Here is a 27700-nt window from a genome sequence, read left to right as displayed (position 1 = left end):
CACTTGCGATTTGTATGTCACTTTGATTTAGTGTGCGTGCGTTCTTGTTAACCTCTAAAATAGAGGTTCACGATCAACCTTAATTTTATTTGACGTTTTCACAGCTCGTTGCAGCTGTCTAGACGTATAAATGATCTTAACAATAATTAGTTCTTGCATACTTGCATGCTTGATAGTAGGACCCATGTAGCAACATCCTGTATAAAAAAAATATACAGTCTGTATCACGTTTGTTTGTTTACATGTTAGATACGAGTGACGCTAACACCCTGCTAGGGGCTTTGGACTCAGCGTTCCTGTTCAGTTACGCCGGCGCCATGTTCGTCTCCGGTATGTATTACTAGACATCATTATATTTACATACAGGGATACAGGGAGAGGACGAACAACCTTTAGCTATGGTCCGACCATAGACGTGGAATACACTAACGTACAAACGACTTGACAATCCAATAATGGGTGCTCAATTTTGACTTGTCAATGGAGAAATTGTCAAATTGGATTTTTGGTAGTGGAAGGCAAACATGAAGAAAAGCATGATGAGCACGGGTTGGTATCTAGAAGTTTCACGAGGAGGTATCAGCTACCGGAAGGCATCGACAAAGCCTCAGTCCAACTTGTCTTCTGATGGTATCTTATCGATGAGTGCGCCATTACAAGTGCCACCGATTACCGTTAGAATGAGAGAGTATGGCCCATTTTACAAACTGGACCTGTTAAGAAGCAAATTTTTAGTAGGATCTGATAAATAAAACTAGTTTTTTTGTGATTTTGAGCAACATTCCGCTACCAACGTACTTAATTTCCATTTTAATAATTATTGTGAGTGGTATGTACCTAGGTTCTTAATATGTTCAAGTTGTTTATTGCCGACTGCTAATTTTAAATTCAAGTGAATTAAGAATGCTCTTGTAAACGCAGTTCAAAAGAATGTGTGCGTTTGCTATTGGTTTAAGATTAGACCTTGACCCGACCTTGTCCCGCAATGTTTAACCGACAACACTTCTTTTTCACAATTGAAGATTTGGTTTAGCAGTTTCATATACATGTTTTCATACAAGCATCTGTGTACTAGAGTAGAGAGTCCTCATTTCAGCCGGAAGACGTCCACTGCTGGATAATGGCCTCCCACAAAATTGCCATGACGATCGGTCCTGCGCTGCCCTCATCCAATGTATTCCGCCGATCATTCTTGCCTACCAAAACTACGACTTCCGGTACGTGGTCGCCATTCGAGGACTTAACTGCCCCAACGGCCATCTGTCCGTCGAGCTATGTGCCCTGCCCACTGCCACTTCAGTTTCGCAACCATCTGGGCTATGTCGGTCACAAAAATTAGGTCAGAGTACAGAGTAGAGACGGTAAAAATATTTTGATTTATTATTTTATTAAGATATATGTTATCTTAATAAAAGACAATTTTTTTTGGTGTATATTTATCTAAGTGTGAATGTGGGCGGTGTTCACTTAACATCAGGTGACCCGTACGCTCGTTTGTCCTCTTCTTCCATAAAAATAAATGACTAGTTAGTGTAGTTGTGTCCATAAATTTATTGTTTGTGTCCTGTCTACTCCTGAGACAGTAATGTTGTTTATTATGGTTTTAATGCAACCATTTTTGTCAATACAGTTTTTGTCACTATTAATCTCAAATGTGCTGGTGGTAAATTATGTTTTTTTTTTATGAAAGAGAAGAACAAACACCGCCGCTCACATTCTCTTGCAACACCAGAAGAATCGCAGGAGCGTTGCCGGCCTTTAAGAAAGGTGTACGCGCTTTTTGAAGGTACGCCCTGTACTTTCCCCGGGGCGTAAAAAGAATAGGGGAGTCCCAGGCCCATGGGTGTCGTAAGAGGCGACTAAGGGCTTTTTAAAAGTGGGAGAGTCACGCTGCTGTCTTATGACGTCAGCACAATCGGGCCAGACTCGTCCGGGTTTATTACCACACTCGCACAGAATACCGGCGAGAAGTAGCGGCCTAGTGCCGCTATGTTTCGTATAGGTTAGTGTCAAGGACCGGAGGCCATCCCTTCCCCCCCCTTCCCCCAACAAAATTGAGAGCGGTCCGTAAAAAGATATTACCCCAGGAGGGTACCGGCTCTACCAGAGCCGGAGAGTCCCTCCTCGAGCACTCTCGCTCGGGCTGCCATTCGTATTCTGGGGTGGGCACAGAACCGCGCATGACAGAGGACAAACGAGGCAGTAACACCACGTCACCCTGCTCCACGCTCCACGATATCTGCTGTCGCCGTCTCGGCAATTTTGAGGGTAGGGACCTGTCTACTCTCTGGCTCCGCTTAGATTTATTTATTCGCAAGAGAGTATGGGCGGCGGTGATCACTTAACAACAGGTGACCCGTACGCTCGTTTGTCCTCCTATTCAATAAAAAAAAATCTATGTGTTAGGTATACCAGAAGATCACCTGCCGACCGACCATGGCGAAACCCGTATTGTCGGTCGTTGATCAACTGGTGACCCTCTAGGTCTACCAAGAGCTGACGGCTAATTATGCTCTCCATGATTTTGGAGAGCAGGGAGGTAATAGCAATAGGCCTGTAGTTTGCCGGATAGATGGGCGGCGGCTATTGAAAGCAAGGGGGAAGGCCTGGCAGTTAGATTGGATATAGCGAAGGCCTTTGATCGTGTATGGCACAAGGCGCTCCTCTCAAAACTTCCATCATTTGGGCTTCCCGAGAGCTTGTGCAAGTGGACCTCCAGCTTCCTCACTGGGCGTAGAATGCAGGTCGTTGTCGACGGATATTGCTCGAACCCGAAGCCCGTGAATGCTGGAGTGCCCCAAGGCTGTGTGCTATCTCCCACGCTGTTTCTTCTGCATATCAATGATATGTTGAACACCTCCAACATACATTGCTATGCAGACGACAGCACTGGTGGTGTCGTATACACGGGCCATGATGGTCTCTCTCGGGAAATCGTCGACCAGTGCCGGGAGCAACTTGTGTCTTCTATCGAGTCCTCTCTCGAGAAGGTCGCGGAATGGGGTTAATTGAACCTTGTCCAATTTAACCCCCAGAAGACTCAAGTTTGCGCGTTTACCACTAAAAAATCCCCATATGTCGTATCACCGTTCATCGAGAACACTTCTCTTAAAGCCGCGCCTAGTATTGGAATACTGGGTCTCGAAATCTCGAGCGATTGCCAATTCCGTGGCCATCTGGAGGGCAAAGCCAAATTGGCTTTGAAGAAGCTGGGCGTCATCAATAGAGCACAGCAATACTTCAAGCCGGCCCACATACTCGCGCTCTATAACGCGCAGGTCCGGCCACACATGTATATTGCTGTCATCTCTGGTCTGGCGCACCCCAGTATCTGCTCGATCGCGTGCAACGTAGAGCAGCTCGAATTGTCGGGGACTCAGTGCTCTGTGAACGGCTGGATCTCTTGGCGTTGCGTAGAGACGTCGCTTTATTGTGTGTCTTCTACCGCATTTATCACGGGGAGTGTTCCGAAGAGCTGTTTAACCTGATTCCTGCCGCCGAATTCCACCTTCGCACGACACGCCACAAATTACGATATCATCCCCACCATCTGGATGTGTGGCGGTCCTCCACAGTGCGGTTTTCAAGGAGCTTTCTTCCACGTACTACAAAGCTGTGGAATGAGCTTCCTTGTGCGGTGTTTCCGGGACGATACGACATGGGTACCTTCAAAAAAAGCGCGTACACCTTCCTTAAAGGCCGGCAACGCTCTTGTGATTCCTCAGGTGTTGCAAGTTCGCTCGTTTGTCCTCCTATTCCATAAAAAAAAACATGTTGTATATAAGTTTTACGTGGAAGAAAGTTCCTTGAAAACCGCACTATGGCGGAACGCCACACATATCCAGATGGTGAGGATGATATTCAAATATGTGGCGTGTCGTGCTTGTTGCACCCTTATAATGTAGGACATACGGCTGATTGCACATAATTATGATTAGTCAATATTTTGGTTACTATTTTTATACCATGACCTAACGGGGGCAAAAGCAGTATTTAGTCAGTCAATCGCCGGTCTTCTATCATAACAAACGTCATAATATTAGTCATATGTAAAGTACCCTAATTTATCAAACCTTTTTCCTTTTGGTGGTTTGAGATACTCACCTAAAGTTGTGAAGTAAGTTCTTCCCATCTTTCCAGGTATGATAGCAGAAAGGGTAGACCTGCGGTACTTCCTGTCGCTGGGGATGCTGGTGTCAGCCTTCATGTGCTACTTGTTCGGGCTAGCGAGGACGCTCAGCATCCACCATATCTCCTACTATCTCCTAGTGCAGGTGTGTTTCTCGTATACTGGCATAATATTATAGCAGTTGAAGTATGAAATAGCCTTTACATATACATGGCGATGTATATGCTTCTAAAATATGATCCCAGAAATGTACAAAGCAAATGAGTTACGAAATTTAAAAGAATTGTTAACAAACGTTTGTGTGGGAAAGGTTACTATAGCATAAACGATTTTCTTAATGATACCACAAACTGGGAATGAAGCGAACACCCTCAGGCTCCTTAATTATAAATGTTTATTGTACGATATTACATTGTAATCCATTTTTTTTTAAATGCCGCTGAGTTTCTTGCGCTCCTTCTGAATTCTCCTTCCTCAATAAGTGATTTTGAATCCTATTACGAATAAAAATATTTGAATTTGTTACTCTACGGTCATTTATTCCTTTTGCGGTAAAACTCTGTGGAGATCAGACTCAACAAACTATCTGAAGGCATTTTGTGTTGTTTCTGGTGAATATTTTTATTAGGGCAATTTCAAATCAAATTAAAATCATTTTATTCATGTAGGTCAAAGAATTTAATGCTTTTTAATGTCAAGTTTTCCTTTTGTTACATTTCCTAGCAATTCGAAAAAGAGCTCCAATGAGAAGAAGTGGGAAGAAACTCATTGCTACTCCTTTAAATCAACATTAACAGCTTCATCATTTTACAAATCTTGCACGAGTAAGTAATAAACGCAAGAGTTATTGAGTACAGTAGATGATGCATGAATCCACACTAAAAGCCCTTATAATTCCTATCCTATATCCTAATATGTGCCTTATAATTCGAATATTTTATTCAAAATTGGAAGAATATGTAAGTTTTATGAGTTAGACAATTAACAAACAAATAAGAAGGGAAGTCAGACACAATTTTGTGAATTTGTGTCGCGGTGTTGGCGCGTTTGGGAAAAACTTATGAGAGTGAATTTGGAACACTACCCATGATAAATGCGGTAGAAAAGACGCTATGAAGCGTCCCTACGCAATGCCAAGTTATCTAGCCGTTTAAAGAGTACTGGGTCCCCGACAATTCTAGCAGCTCTGCGTTGCACGCGGTCAAATGGATCGAGCTGATACGGGAGTGCGCCAGACCAGAGATGACAGCAATACCCAATATGTGGCCGGACCGGCGCTTTTTAGAGCGCTTGAATGTGGGCCGGCTTGAAGTATTGCAGTGCTCTATTTATGACGCCCAGCTTCTTCGAAGCCCAGCTTCTTGGCTTTGCCTTCTAAAAGACCGCGGAATTGGCAATCACTTAAGATTTCGAGAACCAGAATTCCGATACTAGGCGAGGCTTTAACGGAGGCGTAGGATCTTTCTAAAAAATGTAAATTTTCCAATGGGCTTGATTGCAATGCTTGCGGCACGATACTAAAAAGTGTTCCCGTAAAAATGGTGCTTACCGAAGAAGGGGTGCCACCGGAGAGCACTTAATATTGCGTATACGTATTACCTTTATTTTATCGACACGTTTTGTTTTATTTCTGTACGTAGTGCTTACTACGTTATATTGCGTAGATGATCATTTGTATGGTGGTAATCGATGTCGGTGGGGTGATTGTTTCATCGTGAAGGTATCATGTATGTTTATGGGTTACAGGCAGGGGCTGGTATAGCGCAGACGACCGGCTGGCCGGGTACCGTGTCTGTCGTGGGCAAGTGGTTCGGAGACACCAAGAAAGGTCTCATATTCGGCATCTGGAACTCTCACACATCGCTTGGGAATATCCTGGGTAAGTTCTCTGTGCTAGTTGTAGAATGTACAATGTAGGACCCTAACAAGATTTAGATCATAAAAAGTGTATGTGTGTACTTATTGAACGGACGCATGAAGTTATTCTTCTTTGGCATAATAAAACAAATATCCTTTAAAATTTTAATCCTCGTGCTGTTTTATGTTTGTAGAAATAACAATATTTTAATAAAGAAGGTATTAAGTACAACCAATGAAAATATAACGCATAATTTAGTTAAATAACGTGTAATTGAACATCATTAATTTATTTATATATAATAAGATATAAATTGACATTTATTTAATTATCGACTATTAGTTATGGTTCAGTAGACATATGAGTAACAAGAGGCTTGGTAGCTGAAGTATGATACAAATGGTCTAGTTGACCAACTAACGTCAGGGTGTCAGTGTCCGCGCGCATCGTAATAATTCACTTTGATAATTATTCTCTAACGGCCAAATGAAGTTTAACTTTAGAAATAGCTAGTTATAAAATTTTAGAGGAAATTAATTTACACAAAAAAAAAATGCACGATGCGGGGCTCGAACCCATGGTTATTGACACATGGTTTTTCAACAAAGATAATGTTGGTCCGTATTGTTATATGAAACACGAGTCGTTTTATTGGTTCTCATGAATAAAATTGGAAAACAAAATTTTATGAACGATGCGGGACTCAAACCCACGAGCTCTCGCGTTCCGTGCGAGTACTCTTCCAACTGAGCTATCCGTTGGAGTGACGTATCGGTGATAAAATCTTGTATGCTTTGGTTCAACTCTCAGGTTGTGGCTTCATATACAAGATCTACTTTACAGTAATTGATAACCTGCTCAAACCACAATATTTGCATATTAGGAAATTGAAATGAGATTGACGCGAGAGGTCGCGGGTTCGAGTCCCGCATCGTTCATAAAATGTTGTTTTCAGTTTTATTTGTGTAATTAATTGCAGAAGTGAGGGTTAACACTTTAATACATAACAAATTGCTTGGAAATTTATTTACAATATGAATGAGACAGTTATATTGGTCCTATTTATTTATTATTAATTATTTCGTTTGTCATTGTCATTTGTCGAGGAATCACTGACCCCAAGATACAGTTTTGACTAGATTCGGGGTTAGAGGTCCACCCCTTTTAATATCACTGCAACACCGTTTTTCAATGTTATTATTATTACAATTAACGATAAAAAGTAAAATATTAGTATTATATAATAAATATTGTACATTTAATAAGTTATTTGCAGTGGGTGTAAAATTAAATAAAGTACAGTCAAAATCTGTTATAACGACATCGAAGGGACTACTCATATTGAGTCGTAAAAACCGATAGTTGTAACAACCGGTGACAGGTATTAATAGGAAAGATAATATGTATATTCATGTAGGAAATTAAACTGGATTTTGTTTACTTCAATACAAACGTATAATATAAAAGAACAATATCATTTTTCCATCATTTTTGTATGCATAAAATCTGTAATTTTAGTTTGTTTGAAACACTTCTGTCGTGCATACACATTTTGTAATTCACGTTGGATTTTAATCAGCGTATCGTCACAATTTCCCTGCATGTGGAACTCTTCATTAAAAAGAACAATCTTTCGTAATACACTAACAGCATTGAGACCGTCAATCAAAGTTGGCACTGTAAATTGTTCTTCCGAGTCTTCCTGTTCATTTTCATTTTCCTCTTGAACTTCACGTACAATATCATCCTCCGTAGCTGGTGCACAAATTGCAATAGACTGATCTACATCAATGAACTCGTCTGTTTCAGTAGTACATAAAGCAGGTCGTAAATTTTGCGCTAATTGAGCCAAAGAAATATTGTCCTCTTCATCGTCGTCAATCACATCATCTGAGGTTCTTGTTATAAGACTTGTAAGATCTTTAAAACCTGCATGCCTAAAGCAGTTAGCTATAGTTTTTTGTGAAACTTTTTCCCATGCTTCGGATATCATCAAGATGGCATCAAGAACCGTAAAGCTGTTCTGATTATTACTGTCAATGCTTTATATTAACTTTAACACTTGCAGTCTTCTATAACGAGATTTTAAACATCTTATTACATTGGTCCATAGGTTGCAGTACAGATGTAACATTTGGTGGTAAGAACACGAGTTTAATACACTTCAGATTAGTAACAGCCGGATGAGCAGGACAATTATCAACTAAAAGAAGAACTTTCTTATTGTTTGCTTTTAATTCAGCGTCCCAGTTTCGTGACCATTTTTCAAAAATTTCCGATGTCATCCATGACATTGTTTTCATACGTTACCGGCAGTGAGCGTATGTTTTTAAAGCATCTTGGTTTCTTAGATTTCCCAATAACTAAAAGCTTCCTTTTACAGGATCCTGTCATATTTGCTGCAACCATGATCGTTAGTCTCGTCTTGGACATTTTTCCTCCCGAACAATTCTCTCCATTGAATTTTAAAGTCCTGTCTGGTGTCATATTGTAAAAAAAGTCCGGTTTCGTCTGCGTTATAAATGTCTTCTGGACTATAGCCTTCGCATAATGTAGGCCACTTTTGCGTAATCCATTCGTATACAGCATCATTATCCACACTGGCAGCTTCACCACTCATTTTCCCGCCGACAATGCCATGTCGAGCCCGGAAACGTTGAATCCAACTAGACGAGCAAACAAAATCTTCACCAAAACGTTGAGCAAAATCGTTTGCTTTTTGTTGAAGAATTGGTCCATTTATTGGCACATTATTTGTGCTTTGATATTTAAACCACTTTAACAAAGCTTCCTCAATCTTCGTATGCCGCGTTGTTCTGGCTCGTTTCATTTTCAAAAAATTCTTGTAGTAAAAGATTTGAATTTTCTCCCTTTCTTTCCAAATGGTTGAAATTGTCGTGTGAGATACACCATATTCTTTTGCCAGGTCTTTGTTTGGAATTCCTTTCTCTAGCTTTGAAATAATATGTGATTTTTCTTCGATACTGATTTGTTTTCTTTTTTGCGACATGTTACAATTTTCACAGTTAACAATAATGTTTTGGTGCGTCTTGTGTAAAGATAAGTAACAAACTGACTTAAGAGATATGACGAAGCGGGCCTTGAGGCTACGGCATGCATGTGCTCTGTTTAAGAATTACAAAAGACCCTAAACTTTGTTTACTTTTACGATAATAGCCATTGACTATTATACTGTGCCAGATGTGGATACAGTTACCTATTCAAATTGTTTACAATACAGCTGAGCGTCGTTCTACAGATATAATTCTCCGAAAACATTAACCAAATGTGGTCGCTTAATGCGGTATGTCGTAGTAAACAATGTCGTAAAAACCAATGTTTTAGATAAGGCTGTCATATAATATTCAGCCAGGACCTTTGATTTTGGTAAATTTAACCGGTATGTGGTTCTAAACGATGTCGCCATAAACGGTTTTGACTGTATTATTATTAATTGGTCCCCCAGGCACGGTGATGGCTGCGGAGTACGTGGAGGGTGACTGGTCGCAGTCGTTCTTCTACCCCGCGCTGGTGATGGGAGCTGTGGGCTTCCTGGTGTTCCTGTTTCTGGCGCCCGAGCCAAGGTGCGTGGGACTGGCCATCGACCGCGCTTCCGTATGTATCTTATATCTTCCACTGATATATAGACCCATATAGCCGAATGGTTAGTGACCCTGACTACTGAGCTAGAGGTCCCGGGTTCGAACCCCGGTAGGTGCAATCATATGTTGAATGTGGATGTTTTGTTTCCGAGTCATGGATGTTTATATGTATTTATGTATGTTTAAGTAAGTATATTGTATTAAATATATCATTGTCTTGCAACCTATAACACAGGCTATGCCTAATTTGGGGCAAGATAATTTGTCTATCAATTACCATCACGTTTTGCTCGATTTGTCACTTAAAAAAAACCCCAATCAGTAATATTTCTTTGTGTCTCTCTCGAGATCTATGCCTAAAGCCATTCAGTCAAAAACATTATCAATTTGTCGTACAACAGCCGAGCAGACAGAGCCGAAGGTCGACAGATGAGGAGGAGCCGTCACAAGTCATCGTGGGAGATCAGGTATCATTCATTGATCATTCATAATTTCATATTATAAGGCAAACGCAAGAATATAAAATAATTAAGTGCCTACCTAAAAAAATGCAGGTTATTCCCTCTTAATTTCTCATTATGTGGTCTGTGGTTGACTGAATGAATGAAAATTCTTTATTAACAATTAGGCGACGTTATTGCTAATCAGCGATATATGAACAATTAGCGCGATGGTTTTCTTTTATTTTTTAAGTATTGTACAAGCGAACCTGTACAAAATTATGACTGATCCGGCTCGAAGGACCATATGTTCTCACTAATAAGGTTCAAAATTACTTGGTAACTTAGGGAATTAATAATACGTCTTTCTTCGATAACTTTAAAGATCTCGGTTCTTTACTTAAATGGCATAACATTAAACATAGGTTTAATGGTATTAATAGGTGTGCGTGGAAACTTGTATCGGACAGTTGCTACCAAATACCTACTTCATTACTTACTTATAGTAATTTAGATCAAAAAACTACAAATCACTCTATGTGCACGTTTCCCTATAATAATTCTTTAAGGTTATATTTGCTACATTATTTTGTACAACGTTAGTTGTTGAAATTTTCACTAATTAACTACTTTAGTCGACAATAATATTAAATTTATTGACTACATACTTCATACCATACCCTGTGCCTACACCAGCGCCATTGTGGAAGCTTTTTGAACTATTATTTTAAGCATAAGCTGGACTCATTTTCAACTTGTCTCCCTTATGAGATCATTCATCTTACCCTCCGTAACATATTTGCTATAAAATACATTGTTATGATTCAGTAGTTAAGATACACGCGATCTATCGCACAGTGACTCGCCGCGTATCGATCAGTAATAATAATCAAACTGTAAATCTGTTTCTTAGTTCATTATACACATTTTTAATCTATCAATTTATCTTTCACTATCAATAAAAACCTTACAATAATTAAACAATACGATTGTTGAAATTAAAATTAAGTTTGATAGTACTTGTACTGTAGTGAAGTTATAATTTGATAGTACTTGTACTGTAGTGAAGTTATAATTTGATAGTACTTGTACTGTAGTGAAGTTATAATTTGATAGTACTTGTACTGTAGTGAAGTTATAATTTGATAGTACTTGTACTGTAGTGAACTTATACTTTGATAGTACTTGTATTGTAGTGAACTTATAACTTGATAGGACTTGTACTGTAGTGAACTTATAATTTGATAGTACTTGTACTGTAGTGAAGGTTTAATTTGATAGGACTTGTACTGTAGCGAACTTATAGTTTGATAGTACTTGTACTGTAGTGAACTTATAACTTGATAGTACTTGTACTGTAGCGAACTTATAGTTTGATAGTACTTGTACTGTAGTGCACTTATAACTTGATAGTACTTGTATTGTAGCGAACTTATAGTTTGATAGTACTTGTACTGTAGTGAACTTATAACTTGATAGTACTTGTATTGTAGCGAACTTATAGTTTGATAGTACTTGTACTGTAGTGCACTTATAACTTGATAGTACTTGTACTGTAGCGAACTTATAGTTTGATAGTACTTGTACTGTAGTGCACTTATAACTTGATAGTACTTGTATTGTAGCGAACTTATAGTTTGATAGTACTTGTACTGTAGTGCACTTATAACTTGATAGTACTTGTACTGTAGCGAACTTATAGTTTGATAGTACTTGTACTGTAGTGAACTTATAACTTGATAGTACTTGTACTGTAGCGAACTTATAGTTTGATAGTACTTGTACTGTAGTGAACTTATAACTTGATAGTACTTGTACTGTAGCGAACTTATAGTTTGATAGTACTTGTACTGTAGTGAACTTATAACTTAATAGTACTTGTACTGTAGCGAACTTATAGTTTGATAGTACTTGTACTGTAGTGAACTTATAACTTGATAGTACTTGTACTGTAGCGAACTTATAGTTTGATAGTACTTGTACTGTAGTGAACTTATAACTTGATAGTACTTGTACTGTAGCGAACTTATAGTTTGATAGTGCTTGTACTGTAGTGCACTTATAACTTGATAGTACTTGTACTATAGTGAACTTATAATTTGAACTATTTTTATTAACAGTTTTATATTCGTTAACGAATTAACTGTTTTTCTTCAACGAAAAAACCTGTTGAACATAGTAATCTAATAAATTCAATCAACGTCTTTCGCAATAAATGAAGAAATGGAATGCCTCACTAAAACAGCTTAATTCAAAACAGTTGACGAATTTGCGAACGATAACGTTGATTTGATATTATTTTGACGAAATATGTACTACGTATTAATTAAATTTAGCAATGTTATTAATATAATATGAAGTATGAACGTAATAAAAACCTAAATGATTATTAAATGCATTAACCGATTTTTCAAAATTCGTTGACGTTTATCCAACCATTTAAAATTAATCTGAATAGGTAATATTACAATAATCTTTAAGAGCGTGTGTCTGTGAATCCAAAATAAAGTATAGCGCCATCTATGATTGTTGAACAAGTTGTATTTCGTATTATTAACCTCGTCTTGATAACGTTATATCTTCTGTCGTATAGTCTTAAGTACACGCCGTTTTTTACATCATATAATGACAGCATGGTTTTTTCTTCAGACGGCGAGCCTACGACCCAATAGACACTCGGCCAACTCCCCGCCGGTAAGTACTTAACATGAATGCTATTGTTCATAGAGCATCGAAGTCTCGGGCCAATGAATGCTTTCACTAATGCTGGAAAAGGAACTGACAAAATAAGCAAATGGTTTTACGAAACTACGATACACGTGAAACTTTTTTTCACAAAATGACATACATTTTAGCTTTAATATTCTAAATTAAAAAAAAAAACAAATTTATAAATATTTTTTGGTAATTTGGTGGAATTCTTTATAAACGAAATGCGTAGCACTTAGCCTGTATTGGCTGTCTGCTCGATGCTAGAAATTTGTCACATAAATATAGAAATAGTGAAGCTAAATATTGCGCAGAATTTGTGGAGTTTGTTTGAGAGATATAATGAGAATCAATGTGATTTGACTTTAGTGAATTATCTTGGCCTAGCCTTGTGGAAAAGAAGGATAAACGATCGTACGAGTCATCTGGTGTTAAGTGATCACCGCAGCCCACAGTTCTTGCATCATCAGAGGAATCACAGGAGCGTTGCCGGCCTTTAAGGCCTTATCACACCTTGTACGCGCTTTATTGAAGGTGCCCATGTCGTACGTAATTTGTTGCGTGTCGTGCGTAGGTGGAATTCGGTGGCAGCAATCAGGTGACACAGGTCTTCGGAACACTCCCGTATTGGGGTTTCGTGCAAGCCAATATACACTTTGCCGCGCTGGATAAAATGACCAACAGCGACGTAGAGATAACAAAGTGCCATATCTTCCTGTCCAGATATGCAATATCGGAACTGAGGTGGAAAATAAGCTGCAACCAACAGTTGCGCTCTGAACTTAATACAAAAAATGACTAGAACGGCTAAAGTGAGCTTTTGTCGCGCTTAGGCAACGCTTTATAATATGTTTATAAACTTTGCACGCTAATTAGCAATATTTATTTATTTATACATAATCCACAGCTCTAAAAAAGACTTAAATGATACATAAAATATGATCTGACAGTCAAAAGGGGTTTAATATTTTACAGACATGAATTAGATTGGATTAGATGGTAGTTATTACCAGTGGGAGGCTCCTTTGCACAGGATGCCAGTTAGATTATGGGTACCACAACGGCGCCTATTTATGCTGTAAAGCAGTAATGTGTAAGCATTATTGTGTTTCGGTCTGAAGGCCACCGTGGCTAGTGAAATTACTGTGCATATGAGACCTAACGTTTATGTCACAAGGACACGAGCGCAATTGGAGTGCCGCTCAGTATTTTTGGGTTTTACAACAATCCTGAGCGGCACTGCATTGTGAACGTCATGTTCGTCTCTTCCCTTATTGTCATAAATAGGTATATATTATATGTGTATGTGTATAATGTGATTTAAACAAAGGATTTTATCTATGAAAAGATACATCATAAAATTATCTGTCAACTAATATTGTTAATATGTCATCTTTCATTTTGAATGTGCTTGCACATGCTTATCAACTTTACACGTTTATTCTGTTCCAGTACGAGGACGAGTCGGTGTCGGAGCACACGTCGCTGCTCCCCCCCCGCGGCCCGGCCCCCGCGTCTCCCTCGCCCGTGTCGCTCGCTCGCGCCCTGCGGATCCCGGGCGTGATAGAGTTCTCGATGTCTCTCTTCTTCGCGAAGCTCGTCAGCTACACCTTCCTGTACTGGCTGCCACTCTACATCAAGTCTTCAAGTACGTTCACACAAAGTTTCTTGACTAGTTTTAAAGTGGTTGGTACTCGAGGTTGTCATATGGCTCTAGGTGTTATATTCATTTCCCGAGATATTAGAAAAAAATTAAGAAATAAACATTTTGACTGTTGCACTTCAATATATTCTTGATAATGTTCTGTATGTTCATAATGTTCGTTTAATTTTATTCAGCGTAAAAGAAATGCATCGTTCATGTCCAGGGTTGAGACGTGTAATAACGGCACTATCACGAGTCTGTCTGACAGGCTGATGCTATCAGCAATATATAGACGCTGGGTGGATATTGCAACCTAGTTCCTATTTGTAATTTACGTTGTTGACTTTATTTTAATTATATATTTTATAGTGTGTCTTGTACTATGGATCAAGGGTCTGAAATAAAGTATTATTATTATAAGTACATTAACGAATTTGATAGAAACTGCGAAAAACATAATGTTAACACGAGTAACAAACGAGGGCGATGGATATGCTTGTAAAACATGGATCCCAGAAAATTTACAAAACAAATGAGTTAAGAATTCAAAAGAATTGTTAAAAAAAATGTGTTTTTAAGGTTACTATAACATAAATGTTTTTCTTAATGATACCACAGATTGGGAATGAAGCGAACACCCTCCAGCTATTTAATTAAAAATATTAGTGTATGATACTACATATTATATTGTTACAAAATTAAGAAAAAAAGGTAAGGCCCGTTGAGTTCTTTGTGCCCGATCTTCTCAGGTCGGAGGCATACTAAAAATATTTTGCTTTCGGACAGGATTTTTTTCAAACTCTTTCGTTCACTGCTTTAATTGCCTTTTTTGTACAAATACTATGGATGACTAAATCTTTTTCTGACACTAACAAGAAAAATATCTTTGTCTCTTCAACCAACCAACTTCAAAGTAATGCAGAGAATTTTTCTATTCTGCTGTAGCGTATAAAAAAGGCATATATATTTCTCAAAATTAATTCCTTAAGAATTATTTTTGATGTCATTTTTAATATTAAAGAAGACAGAACGATTTCAAGGAACTTTCAAAAAATGCGTTTACGCCTCCCTAAACGGCTGGCAAAATTCCTCGGGCACCTCCAAGACCAGAGAATGATTCCTGAGCGGTGATGCCTTAACACCAGTCTGTACTCTTCAATAATAGTTATTTATGCAAATGTTGTGTAATAAGGGGTATTAAAACACGAATGTGGATTTATCTCACGAGGTGAAGCCTAGTGTGATAATAGTGTCACATGAGTGTTTTAATACCTAATTATCAACAGTTGCATACAAGACTTTATCTACACCCAGAATATGAATCCTCTTAAAGATACTGAAACTGTTAGCTTACTGCTAACATTAAAACAGCCAGTCCTACTAGTAACCTAATATCATCCATTACTGATTAATATATTGACAAATAAACTAAGTATTAATGAAAGAATTATTTATTTTAGTAGTAATTTACATTTTGTGTAGTGCAATAATTAAAATTCACTTGAATATTATGTTCTTTTGCAGCGTTTAAAATGAATCGCTCTTTTTTTCTAAACAAAACAATAAAAATATCGAAGAAAAATGGCGTGGATTCGAATAACCTAATTTTTTTACGGCGCGCGACGGTCTGGTTGTGTGAAACGCGCGTAAACGAATATGTTCTTTTTTTGAAATTCATAAAGATGCCACGCATCGAGCAATAAGAAAGTGGCTGTCTGTTAAAACTCTTTGAGTATGAAGGGATTGAAAAAAAAATAGGAGTGTTATTATCAAATTCAGTACAACATTACAACACTCGTTTGGATGATGTAATGGTTATTAGAACATTGGGTGTTTTAATGTTGGCAATAAGCTAACTGTTTCAGAATCTTTAACAGAGAATTTAAAGCATGGGTGTAGATAAAAAATATTTATTATGAGTTGCGTTGATTCTTATCACCTTATTGTTTGTACCAGCTTCATTGACCCCCCGTCAATCAGGCGAGCTGAGCACAGCGTTCGACGTCGGGGGCGTGGCGGGGGCCATCGTCGCTGGTCTCTTGGCAGACGCCGTGGGCGTGCCCGCTATCGTGTGTGTGGTGTTCTACGCACTTTGCGCTCCCACTGTGAGTAACATTTGTTTCATAGTACTATTAGCATATAGCACTAATTTAACACAAACATTTCATTATAGACACCTAACCTAACCTAACGGGCTGCGGCTATTGAAAGCAAGGGGGAAGGCCTGGCAGTTAGCCTGGATATAGCGAAGGCCTTTGATCGTGTATGGCACAAGGCGGTCCTCTCCAAACTTCCGTCATTTGGGCTTCCCGAAAGCTTGTGCAAGTGGACCTCCAGCTTCCTCACTGGGCGCAGCATACAGGTCGTTGTCGACGGACATTACTCGAACCCGAAGCCCGTGAATGCTGGAGTGCCCCAAGGCGTGTGTGCTATCTCCTACGCTGTTTCTTCTGCATATCAATGATATGTTGGACACCTCCAACATGCATTGCTATGCAGATGACAGTACTGGTGATGCTGTATACACGGGCCATGCAGGTCTCTCTCGGGAAATCGTCGACCAGTGCCGGGAGAAACTTGTGTCTTCTATCGAGTCCTTTCTTGAGAAGGTCGCGGAATGGGGTAAATTGAACCTTGTCCAATTTAACACCCAGAAGACTCAAGTTTGCGCGTTTACCACTAAAAAAAACCCCATTTGTCGTATCACCGCTCTTCGACAACACTTACCTAAAAGCCTCGCCTAGTATCGGAATACTGGGTCTCGAAATCTCGAGCGATTGCCAATTTCGTGGCCATCTGGAGGGCAAAGCCAAATTAGCTTCAAAGAAACTGGGCGTCATTAATAGAGCACGGCAATACTTCAAGCCGGCCCACATTCTAGCGCTCTACAAAGCGCAGGTCCGGCCACACATGGAGTATTACTGTCATCTCTGGTCTGGCGCACCCCAGTATCAGCTCGATCCATTTGACCGCGTGCTCCGGGGACCCAGTGCTCTGTGAACGGCTGGATCACTTGGCGTTGCGTAGAGACGTCGCTTCTTTGTGTGTCTTTTACCGCATTTATCACGGGGAGTGTTCCGAAGAGCTGTTTAACCTAATTCCTGCCGCCGAATTCCACCTAGGCACGACACGCCACAATAACTTGTGGCGTGTCCTGGCCTTGTGGCCTGGGATATCATCCTCACCATCTGGATGTGTGGCGGTACTCCACAGTGCGGTTTACAAGGAGCTTTCTTCCACGTACTACAAAGCTGTGGAATGAACTTCCTTGTGCGGTGTTTCCGGGACGATACGACATGGTTACCTTCAAAAAAAGCGCGTACACCTTCCTTAAAGGCCGGCAACGCTCCTGTTATTCCTCTGGTGTTGCAAGAGATTGTGGGCGGCGGTGATCACTTAACAACAGGTGACCCGTACGCTCGTTTGTCCTCCTATTCCATAAAAAAAAGACATTAGAACATAGGTTCTCAACTAGGGCGATAACGCCCCCTTGTGGGCGTTTGAGACTTTTTTTTTTTATAAAATATAGTCTAAAAAGGCAAAAAATAGACGAAAATACTCTAGAAAAAAACATATTCTCAAAGTTGGCGGTGAGCAAAATAAGGTTGAGAAACTATGCATTAGATTCTATAGAAAGCTCCCCACGACCATAACAGAATTGCCTGACAAAACATTCAAGACATATATAAAAACTGTTTTAATGGAAAAAGGTTACTATAATATTCAGGAATATATTGAAGATAAAGAAGTTTGGAGTACAGTACCATGCATATCGCGAGTCTCTGCGACCCTGTGGCATCCACTGACGTATTTTTTATTACTTACCTAATTTACTTTTTGATGCTTTTGCGCACTTGTGAACATTTTATGAATATTTACAGATACTTTTTGTAAGTTTACGTAAACAAAAATTTTCATTTTCAGACATACTTATAAAAGATTCATTCATTTGATCACAAATACACACTCACTCACACACACTTCATAATATCTCTCACACCTTACTTATCACTCACAACACACATACATCTTATTTCTTAGTGTACATACATCTTAACAAAATCTTTAAAATCATGGCTAGTAGTATTAAAATACGACGATACAGAAAACGTTCTTAAAATTAAAACTTAATATTCAATTACTAACATTTATTTAATCCTGTGCAGTTTGACATACTAACAAAGACTTAATAAAAATAAATAAAACAAACACACACACACACACACACACACACACACTTACACACACACGCACACATACACACATACGCACACATACACACATACACACACACACATACCTCTTTTTAGTGAGTGTGTTAATTATGTTTAATAATGTATAGCCTTCAGAAGGACCTAGCCTCTGCAACTCAGGGTATCCTATCGCAGAGGGTAGGGCACAAAACATTTTGTACCACATATTTTTAGTTGAATAAATGATGATTTTTATTATTATTATTATTATCTTAGATTTATATCTTAGTAATTAGAGTATGTTTTGATTGTCTGCAAATAATGTTTTAAGTATTAATAAGGTATGGAAGAGCGGAGTCTTCTAACACAGGTGCTATAGTGCTTAAAAGGAGCCTCCAATCATGAATGTTGATTTATGTACATACTTTATAAAGAAAATAAACATTTTGTATTTTTTTTTTGTATAATACTCTTTCAATAGGGTAGTTTGTAAGGTTCTATATCTCACAAATATACTTACTACCGTTCCCAATATACTATCTACAGATGGAGATAAATTGCTACCTTCTACTGTCTGTAATTAGCTGTCAATGATCTGAAGCTGCCTCAATATACCCGAAAAGTCATTCTTATCGCCTTATATTGGGACGCGTGAATTGCAATTTTCATACAAACTTCAATCGCGGTTCTATAAGGTGAGTTACGATCGATAAGTTTATAGGGACAGAAAAGTCAACGATAGTTACGATTTTTATCTCAAGTAAGAGATAGACTGAATATTGGGAACGGCCGTAAGTGTTAAGTACTATTGCAGAAGACATAGCAAAACTATATACTTTTAAAACAATTTTGTAAAAACATTTTTAGTGTATATTTGAAAACTTCCATAGCATCGTTGTGATTTGAAAGTCGATGAAACGAAAAAGCGAGACAGTAAAAAGAGAGAATATGAGATACTTACATTTCAAATTACAGATTTACATTTCAACTGCTAAAACAAAATACATCACCGACGACGTTTCGCACCATCATCAGTGAGCTTCTTATGAGCGTATACAGTAGACTTTGCACGTTATTACCAAGAAATAAGGTGTTAATTTCAATAAATTTTATCTGTTAGTTAATGTTTACGTATATACAAGCCCGCACGGATATGTTTGACGACTTTTTAGTAGGCGATTGTGAGTCTAGAAGTCAATTATGGGCGTGCATTAGTTTTTTTTATGAAAATAAGGGACGAGACGAGCAGGACAGTCAGCTGATGGTAATTAATGCGTCCTGCTCATTACAATGCAGTGCCGCTCAGGATTCTTGAAAAACCCCAAAAATTATGAGCGGCACTACAACTGCGCTCGTCACCTTGAGACACAAGATGCCAAGTCTCATTTGCCCAGTAATTTCACTAGCTACGGCGCCCTTCAGACCGAAACATAGTAATGATTACACATTACTGCTTCACGGCAGTAATAGGCGCCGTTGTGGTATCCATAATCTAGCCGGCATCCTGTGCAAAGGAGCCTCCCACTGGTTTTCTAGTAAGGTAGGCATTGTGGATCTAACTAGTCTTAGTTGAGCTTTGTAATATAAAAAGATTGCTTACCGTAGGTATTTAGTATATAGCATAAGGAAAAAAATTATGAGTGGGTGATAAATAGAAGTTTGATTATAAAAAAAAACGTTTAAAATAACTGACTTCAGGAACTGAAAAGTATCAAATAACTAAAAATCTAATATAATACACCTCTTATGCAAACCTTTACCTTTAATATTAATAACATACTATTATTTATATGTGCTACATATTGATAGGTTTTAAGTTGGTGACTTAATAAGACTTTTTTTAAACGTAGTTTTTTTATTTTTTACTTTTTAGTGTCAGAAAATGTATTGAAGTAACGCCTACTTTGCGGAAATCCATAATTATACAAATGATTTAAGTTTTCTTTAGTGTTAATTCCGCCAATATTTGTTTTTAAACAATTCGACACGTGTTTCGCCTCTACACGAGGCATCCTCAGGACGTGTTGTCTCGCCAAAATCTGGCACGTTTTTAATATATGTCAAAATACCCACATATTTGGTATATGATTGTGGTGGGACGAGATAAAGTTCTGAATTAATTAAATGTTTTTGTTTTTGTTTATTTTTAATTAATCTGTTCACTAACTGTTTTGTATAGCCGTTGGAAACCGTTGAGTCTCGTGCCAGATGTTGGCGAGACAACACGTCCTGAGGATGCCTCGTTTACAGACGAAACACGTGTCGAATTGTTTAAAAACAAATATTGGCGGAATTAACACTAAAGAAAACTTAAATCATATATATTTTTAGTGTCAGTCAATAATAATAATATATCATCAACCTGAATGAAAACTCCTAAAAAAAGCCATACACAAAAAAACAATTATATCATCCAGGTAGACAAAAGTGTTCATGGCACCAAATGGCGTCTATTCCGCAACGAATTATAGAAGAATTACGTAAATCGGATCATAAATCAAATAAATAAACAAAAATACCGATAGAATTGAGAACCTCCTCCTTTTTGAAGTCGGTTAAGAATAACGGAACCAAATTAAAGTAAATTAACTTTAACACTAGTGCTATGTTTATTTAGGTTCGTAACGAGGTAGGCACTGCCTAATTGCCTATAAGATGCCAATGTGAATGATACACAAATAAAATTTGAAAACGAAATTTTATGAACGATGCGGGACTAGAAGCCACGACCTCTGGCGTTCCGTGCCGGTGCTCTGCCAAGTGAGCTAACAGTCCGAGTGACGTATTGTCATTTAATCTTGTATGCTTTGTTCAACTCTCAGGTTGTGGCTTCATCTACAGGATCTACTTTACAGTTGATAACCTGCTCAACCCCAATATTTGCATATTACGAAATTGAATTGAGATGTCGCTCTTGTAAATCTAAACAATTTGTTATGTTTTTAAAGTAATAACCCTCACTTCTAGGATTAATACACAAATAAAGTTTGAAAACAAAATGTTATGAACGATGCGGGTCTCGAATCCACGGCCTCTCTCCTTATGTTTTCAAATTTTAGTTGTGTATTAATCCTAGAAGAGAGGGTTATCACTTTAAAAACATAACAAATGGTGAATGATGTCCCGCAGCTGCTCCTGTACCAATGGTGGGGCGCCACGTCGTATGTACTGAACGTGACGCTCCTGGTGGCAGCTGGCGTGCTCGTCAACGGACCCTACGCGCTCATCACGACTGCCGTCAGCGCGGAGCTGGGTGAGCAAAAACTCCTTCCCAATTTTTTTTTATGAATATAAAAATAAAATGCTTTTTTGGGCTCCATTTTTTGAGGGTGGTCCTGAACATGTCTACATCATGTCGTTAATTTTTGATACACCTTGTATATTACTTGAAATTTATCTCTTGTTGGTACAACTTTTACATAATATCTTTTTTTTTTATAAAGTGAGAGTAGGTGGATGCGCACACTCTACTGTTCGAGGTTTTTTACAATAACTTAAGTTTATTAAACTCGGGTCCTGATCTAAGTCGATACGTTCGAGTAAATTATGTAAAAGTTGTATCAACAAAAGAAATAATTTATTGAGAAATATACAAGGTGTTTCAAAATTTAACGACTACTAAGTAAATATATATATAACTAATCTATAACTTAAAACATTTAATCTATAGAGTATAGATTGAAACGATTTTCCGAAATTAGTCAGTTAGATTGTTGTTTTTTTACAATTAAAAAGGAAGATGAATAATGTTTAAACAAATATTCTGGTGGGCAGGTACTCACTCCAGTCTCTGTGGCAACGCCCGGGCACTGGCGACGGTCACCGCAATCATAGATGGCACTGGCAGTATAGGTGAGTTCATGTATTAACAAATTTAACTAACATATAGGTACTAGATACAGGAACGATTGGGTGCGGTATGCAAACAACGGCGTCCCCCTACTCCACACGCTGTCTGCGGTCGTACCGATTTGTTCCATTGCGAATCGGTACTCGTATTTAGGCATGTCACGTACACGAAATTAGTTGCATTCGTTTGGTTCTCATGCCACAACCCTATATTGCTGTTTTTATGACGGCAAGGGACGATACAAGCAGGATGTTCAGCTGATGGTAATTGATACACCCTGTCCATTACAATACAGGGTCGCTCAGGATTCTTGAAAAACCCAAAACTTCTGAGCGGCACTACAATTGCGCTTGTCACCTTGAGACATAAGATGTTAAGTCTTATTTGTCTGGGCAAATAAACTAATTTCACTAGCTACGGCGCCCTTCAGACCTAAACACAATAATGCTTACACATTACTGCTTCACGGCAGAAATAGGCGTCGTTGAGGTACCCATAATCTAGCCGGCATCCTGTGCAAAGGAGTCGCCCACTGGTACCATAGTACCACAACTTACACAGTGAATTTTTTATCAAGTTTAAAAGGCCATGTCAAATTTACCATAATATACAGTCCACAAGTCTGAGGTTTCATTACATAATCTACGACAGTCTCTTGATACACATTGGTTGAAATATTTACTCCTTTTTCACAAAAATTAAGCTTTCCGACTTCTTCATATTAAGACACCTTCCACCAAACCATGATTATTCGACCACTTTTGAAGCTTCTTTGGAGGTAGCACCCAATACTTTGGTCATTTTGCTTATTATAGTGCTATTAAAGTGAGAAATTATTTTCCTCAGTGCAAAGGAGATTTCCGAATTCAGCGATTTCTGGCCTTAACAGCCTTTCTAACTCTTAACAGCACGCGCCCGTATCGATCCTTCATAATCTTCGACTAAGGATGTGTCGGTTTATCTATAGATAGTACGATATAAGACTGATATCTTGCTTTTGAAGTGTCTGGAAAATTATCGACGGCTCCATTTTGTGCAAAGAAAACACTGCAATTCTGTTTTCTCTAATAATTTGACCTTATTTCTGCCGCCGAATTCCACCTTCGCACGACACGCCACAAATTAGGATATCATCCCAACATCTGGGTGTGTGGCATTCCTCCACAGTGCGATTTTCAAGGAACTTTATTCCACGTACGACCAAACTGTGGAATGAGCTTCCTTGTGCGGTGTTTCCGGGACGATACGACATGGATACCTTCACTCTCTTGTGATTCCTCGGGTGTTGCAAGATAATATTGGTGGCGGTGACCACGTAAACCGTGACCCCGTTCGCTGATGCTTTTTATCCTCTCTTTCATAAAAAAAAACAAATCAACCGGTGACGCTTCTGTGATTCCTTTGGCGTTGCAGAGAGTGAGCTGCGAAGATCATTTACCATCTAGAACATGCTCTCCCTTCTTTTGAAGGCAATCAGGCATTTATGGAACTCGTATCGCGGTTGTTCATTTTTTCTTTATCGTTCTGCGGTGCGTTGTGCGCAAATTATAGAAATTGTTGAAATATATGATGTTTGTGTAATAAATGGGCTGGCTGGAGATGTACAGACCAGAGATGGACTGCGAGAGTAACATGGTGGAGCGGCTCAGCGGGCAAGAGAAGCCGAGGGAGACCACTAACCAGACGGGAAGACGAGCTCAGACGGACAGCTGGCCCAAACCGGATAGACGTAGCACAGGATAGAGACGCGTGGACATCTTTGGAGGAGGCCTTTACCCAATCAGGGGTTCTTGCTAACTAAATCGACTTACAGTATTTAAAAAACTTTGTAAAAGCAAGAAATGAACGGCTTATTTATTTTATTTATGTTGTTTATAGGGGCAGCTGTGGGCCCCATGCTAGCGGGAGTTGTCTCCAGCGCGGGTGACTGGAGCCACGTGTTCTACATGCTCATCTCTTGTGATGTACTGGCCCTGCTACTTCTACTTAGGTAACAATTGGAAAATAACTTTTTTTAAATGAAAATAAGGGACGAGACAAGTTGGACGTTCAGCTGATGGTAATTGGTAAATGACACGACTGTCTCGTGCCAGATTTTGGCGAGACAACACGTCCTGAGGATGCCTCGTGTAGAGGTGAAACACGTGTCGAATTGTTTTAAAAACAAATATTGGCGGAATTAACACTAAAGAAAACTTAAATCATTTGTATAATTATGGATTTCCGCAAAGTAACGCCTAATTCAATAAATTTTCTAAGCAATGCACTATTGTAAGCTAAGTGACGTCACTTCAATCCAACATAGCGCATTGTTAAAGACAACAGACCAGGAATGGATTTGCTGAGGAAAAACATCGAAATATCTATTTATAAAAGGTTGTTTTCATATCCGCTTAACCTTTATTTTCAGGATAGCTAAGTGTGAAGTAGCCAAACTAAGGCACGACAGACGACTCGCCAACCCGAGGCTAGTTCGAATCGAGTAGTCAAGTTGGTAACCGGGTATATGCGCGGTACCTCTTGTACCTGTGTATAGTACAGTGTGTATCGAAAGTTACCGTGTGTACATTATAAACAGTATTGTATGTAATTTTAATTGTTTCATATTGTCAAATAGTTCAATTCCTATCTGAACATTGACTTCTATAATATATATATGCTAGGCAGCTATCTACAGGTAGCGCGTGAGTTGAATGCAGTCGGGGCCTGAGATACAGAGCGGGAGCATGAAATTCAAATTTAAATATTTTAATTCTAAATAGGATGTGACATCACTTATTGAAAGTCAAAAACTACCACCCATTCCAAAATGAACGCCTCAGTCCCGAGAAGAATGGGCGCAACAATCTCTACGGGCTTTTTTTTCATCGATAAAATATGTTTACAGGGTAATATTGTTCAATTTAACTTATTATTTAATAGCCTGAGGGCTGTCGCTCCATTCCCAATCTGTGGTATCATTAAGAAAGTAATTTATGTTATAGTAACCTTTATCACACAAACGTTTCTTAACAATTCTTTTGAATAACTCAATTCTTTTGTTTTGGACATTTTCTGGGATCTTGTAAAAGCATATGCATCGTCCCACAAAAGACTTACTAACTCGACTTAGCTGAGTAGTAGGCTTTATAAGTTTATGTCTGTTCCTGGTGTTAGCATTATGGTATAGAAGTCAGTGCATAATATAACATGTATAGATGTTGTATAATAGTATATTTTAGTATATCTCTATGTAGTTGAAAATAACGGCAACCAAATTCTGTATTTTATGTAAAATAAGTCGGGTTGAACTTTGTATATAACTGGTTGCATTTATTAGTTTTATTTCGCTCATTTAATTTAATAAAATCTGGTTATATTTTCAGAGCAATATAATTGAATAAAGGTAACGTTTCAATTGCCTAGAGACACCTTACCACATACATATTCAACAGTTGTTAATTGTTAGTTTACTTTACTTGAATTTTGAATGTCAAAAGCGATCGCTGGTCGATCAATAGTAACAGTCCTACGTTTTTGTATCAGTGATATGAAAATGAGAAGTATTATTTATTATATTATAATGAACAGAAATAACGATACAAAGACGAATTACCTACTTGGTTTTTTTTGTATGATTTAGTAATGTAATTCAGTAATATAGTTATTCTGCACAGTTATAATAAGTAGGTACTCATAAATGATGACAAAGAAGGATGGCGAGAATGCATGTATTTTGGGACCCACTGAAAGAAGTGGCGTACATCATGGAAACTTATTAATAATTGTAGAACGTAATAAAAGTAAGAAAAAAGCAAATCGTATGTACCTAAATCTAAAAAAGTGGGAGAAAAAAGATATACTTAAAAGTAAAATATAACCTACTTATTAATCAGTATCTATTGTTGAATCAATAATTTGTATCTTCTGTCTATGCCTAATTACTGTCTGCTAAAATAAAATATCTATAATATAAATAATAATAATATATGTGGAAGGTTGGCCAGCAGCTAATAATTGAGGATTTACAATTCGTTCTTGTTTCAAGCAGGTATCGAATCTTAAACATACTTACCTACTGATTTGAGTATCAAAAAACATAATAATCTTATTGTGAATTATTCTGAATTACTGATTTGAGTAGGTATAGATAGTTTGATGGTGTCAGAACATCCAAAAAATGACAGTCATGTCAAAAAAATTCAGACGTCAATTGCACAAAACGTTCCGTTAGTACTTATTTTTTAATAAATTATAATAATTTCTTTCTTTTGACTCCCATATCTTAGCGCCTCAATAATTTTTATATAAACATCATATAAACGTATGTTTATAATTAATATAAACTTGTACTTGTACGATCATTCCTAAATTTTTAAATTATGTGGGTCCATTCGCGCCATCCTCCTTTCGTCTTTCCTTAAATAAAATTTACAATTTCTATATAATATAATTACAACTTGACTGTGTTATTGTGGTAAGGTTTTTACCGCAAGAGCTACCAATAACTCCGCTGTGCTGTGCATTTATTTGCCCAATCTATATTGATATCTTACGAGGCTAGTAATTAAGGAAGGAAATTGAATTTTTTCCATTAATTTAGATATGGGATTCCAAGCGCACAAAAGCCACACAACATGCAATATCGGTAGATTCATATAACTGCATGGAACCTAAAGTACTTACTTTTATATTTTATCTATGACTTGATTACGAATGTCGTCTGAAATTTGGAATTTTCCCTTTCCCGTTAATAGATACATTTGACTGGACAAGACTTAACAAACAGTGACTATTGTATGTATATATTGTATATAGTTTATAAATAAACATATAATTAATGTATTTTTTGTTTCATTCCTGCCAGTCAGCACCTGTAGGATAAGATAATAAAAAAGTATTTGGTGGTCTTGTTTGATTAGGTATATATATACTTAAGAGAGACGAGCATTTGGGTCACAGAGGAAAGGTTTTCAGTTTGGTTGTACGTGGAATATCGTACCTACTTACTTTATTTTACAGTACCCACAATCGCACTCAAAAATTGTCTGAAGCAAAACTCGACCTACGCGTCTATTAGGCAGAGTATTCATTCAGTTGTGTTTCGAACGCGCTTTGAATACAACGCCATGCAATGACAGTGTTCAGTGAAAAACTTTCCAAAATAACAGCAAATGCAATCATAAAAAAGGATGGAGTTTCGTTATTCAGGTTAGTGCCCTTTTGATGACTCTGTGGAAAAGGAAATAAACTCACTCTGCAATGAATATCCAACGCATTTTAGGAAGCGCGTAT

At 38.0% G+C, this 27700-nt stretch overlaps 1 protein-coding gene across 1 annotated transcript in view; it reads left to right on the top strand.

Annotated features, from left to right (window-relative positions):
* LOC126980146 (glucose-6-phosphate exchanger SLC37A2) overlaps positions 1 to 27250 on the top strand; it is a 38158-nt gene extending 10908 nt beyond the window's left edge. The window contains exons 3-14 of the mRNA XM_050829728.1: positions 250 to 330; positions 4141 to 4274; positions 5876 to 6008; positions 9454 to 9602; positions 9991 to 10056; positions 12679 to 12723; positions 14191 to 14386; positions 16340 to 16488; positions 21706 to 21829; positions 22351 to 22428; positions 24305 to 24416; positions 24837 to 27250. Of these exons, the coding sequence (XP_050685685.1) occupies positions 250 to 330; positions 4141 to 4274; positions 5876 to 6008; positions 9454 to 9602; positions 9991 to 10056; positions 12679 to 12723; positions 14191 to 14386; positions 16340 to 16488; positions 21706 to 21829; positions 22351 to 22428; positions 24305 to 24416; positions 24837 to 24912 (1343 nt within the window). The 3' untranslated portion in view covers positions 24913 to 27250. The remainder of the gene's footprint in view (positions 1 to 249; positions 331 to 4140; positions 4275 to 5875; positions 6009 to 9453; positions 9603 to 9990; positions 10057 to 12678; positions 12724 to 14190; positions 14387 to 16339; positions 16489 to 21705; positions 21830 to 22350; positions 22429 to 24304; positions 24417 to 24836) is intronic.
* The last annotated feature ends 450 nt before the right edge of the window (positions 27251 to 27700 follow it).

This window comes from Leptidea sinapis, chromosome 5 (genome assembly GCF_905404315.1).
Source record: "Leptidea sinapis chromosome 5, ilLepSina1.1, whole genome shotgun sequence".
Lineage (NCBI taxonomy): Eukaryota > Metazoa > Arthropoda > Insecta > Lepidoptera > Pieridae > Leptidea > Leptidea sinapis.
This window is presented reverse-complemented; position numbering and strand designations above follow the sequence as displayed.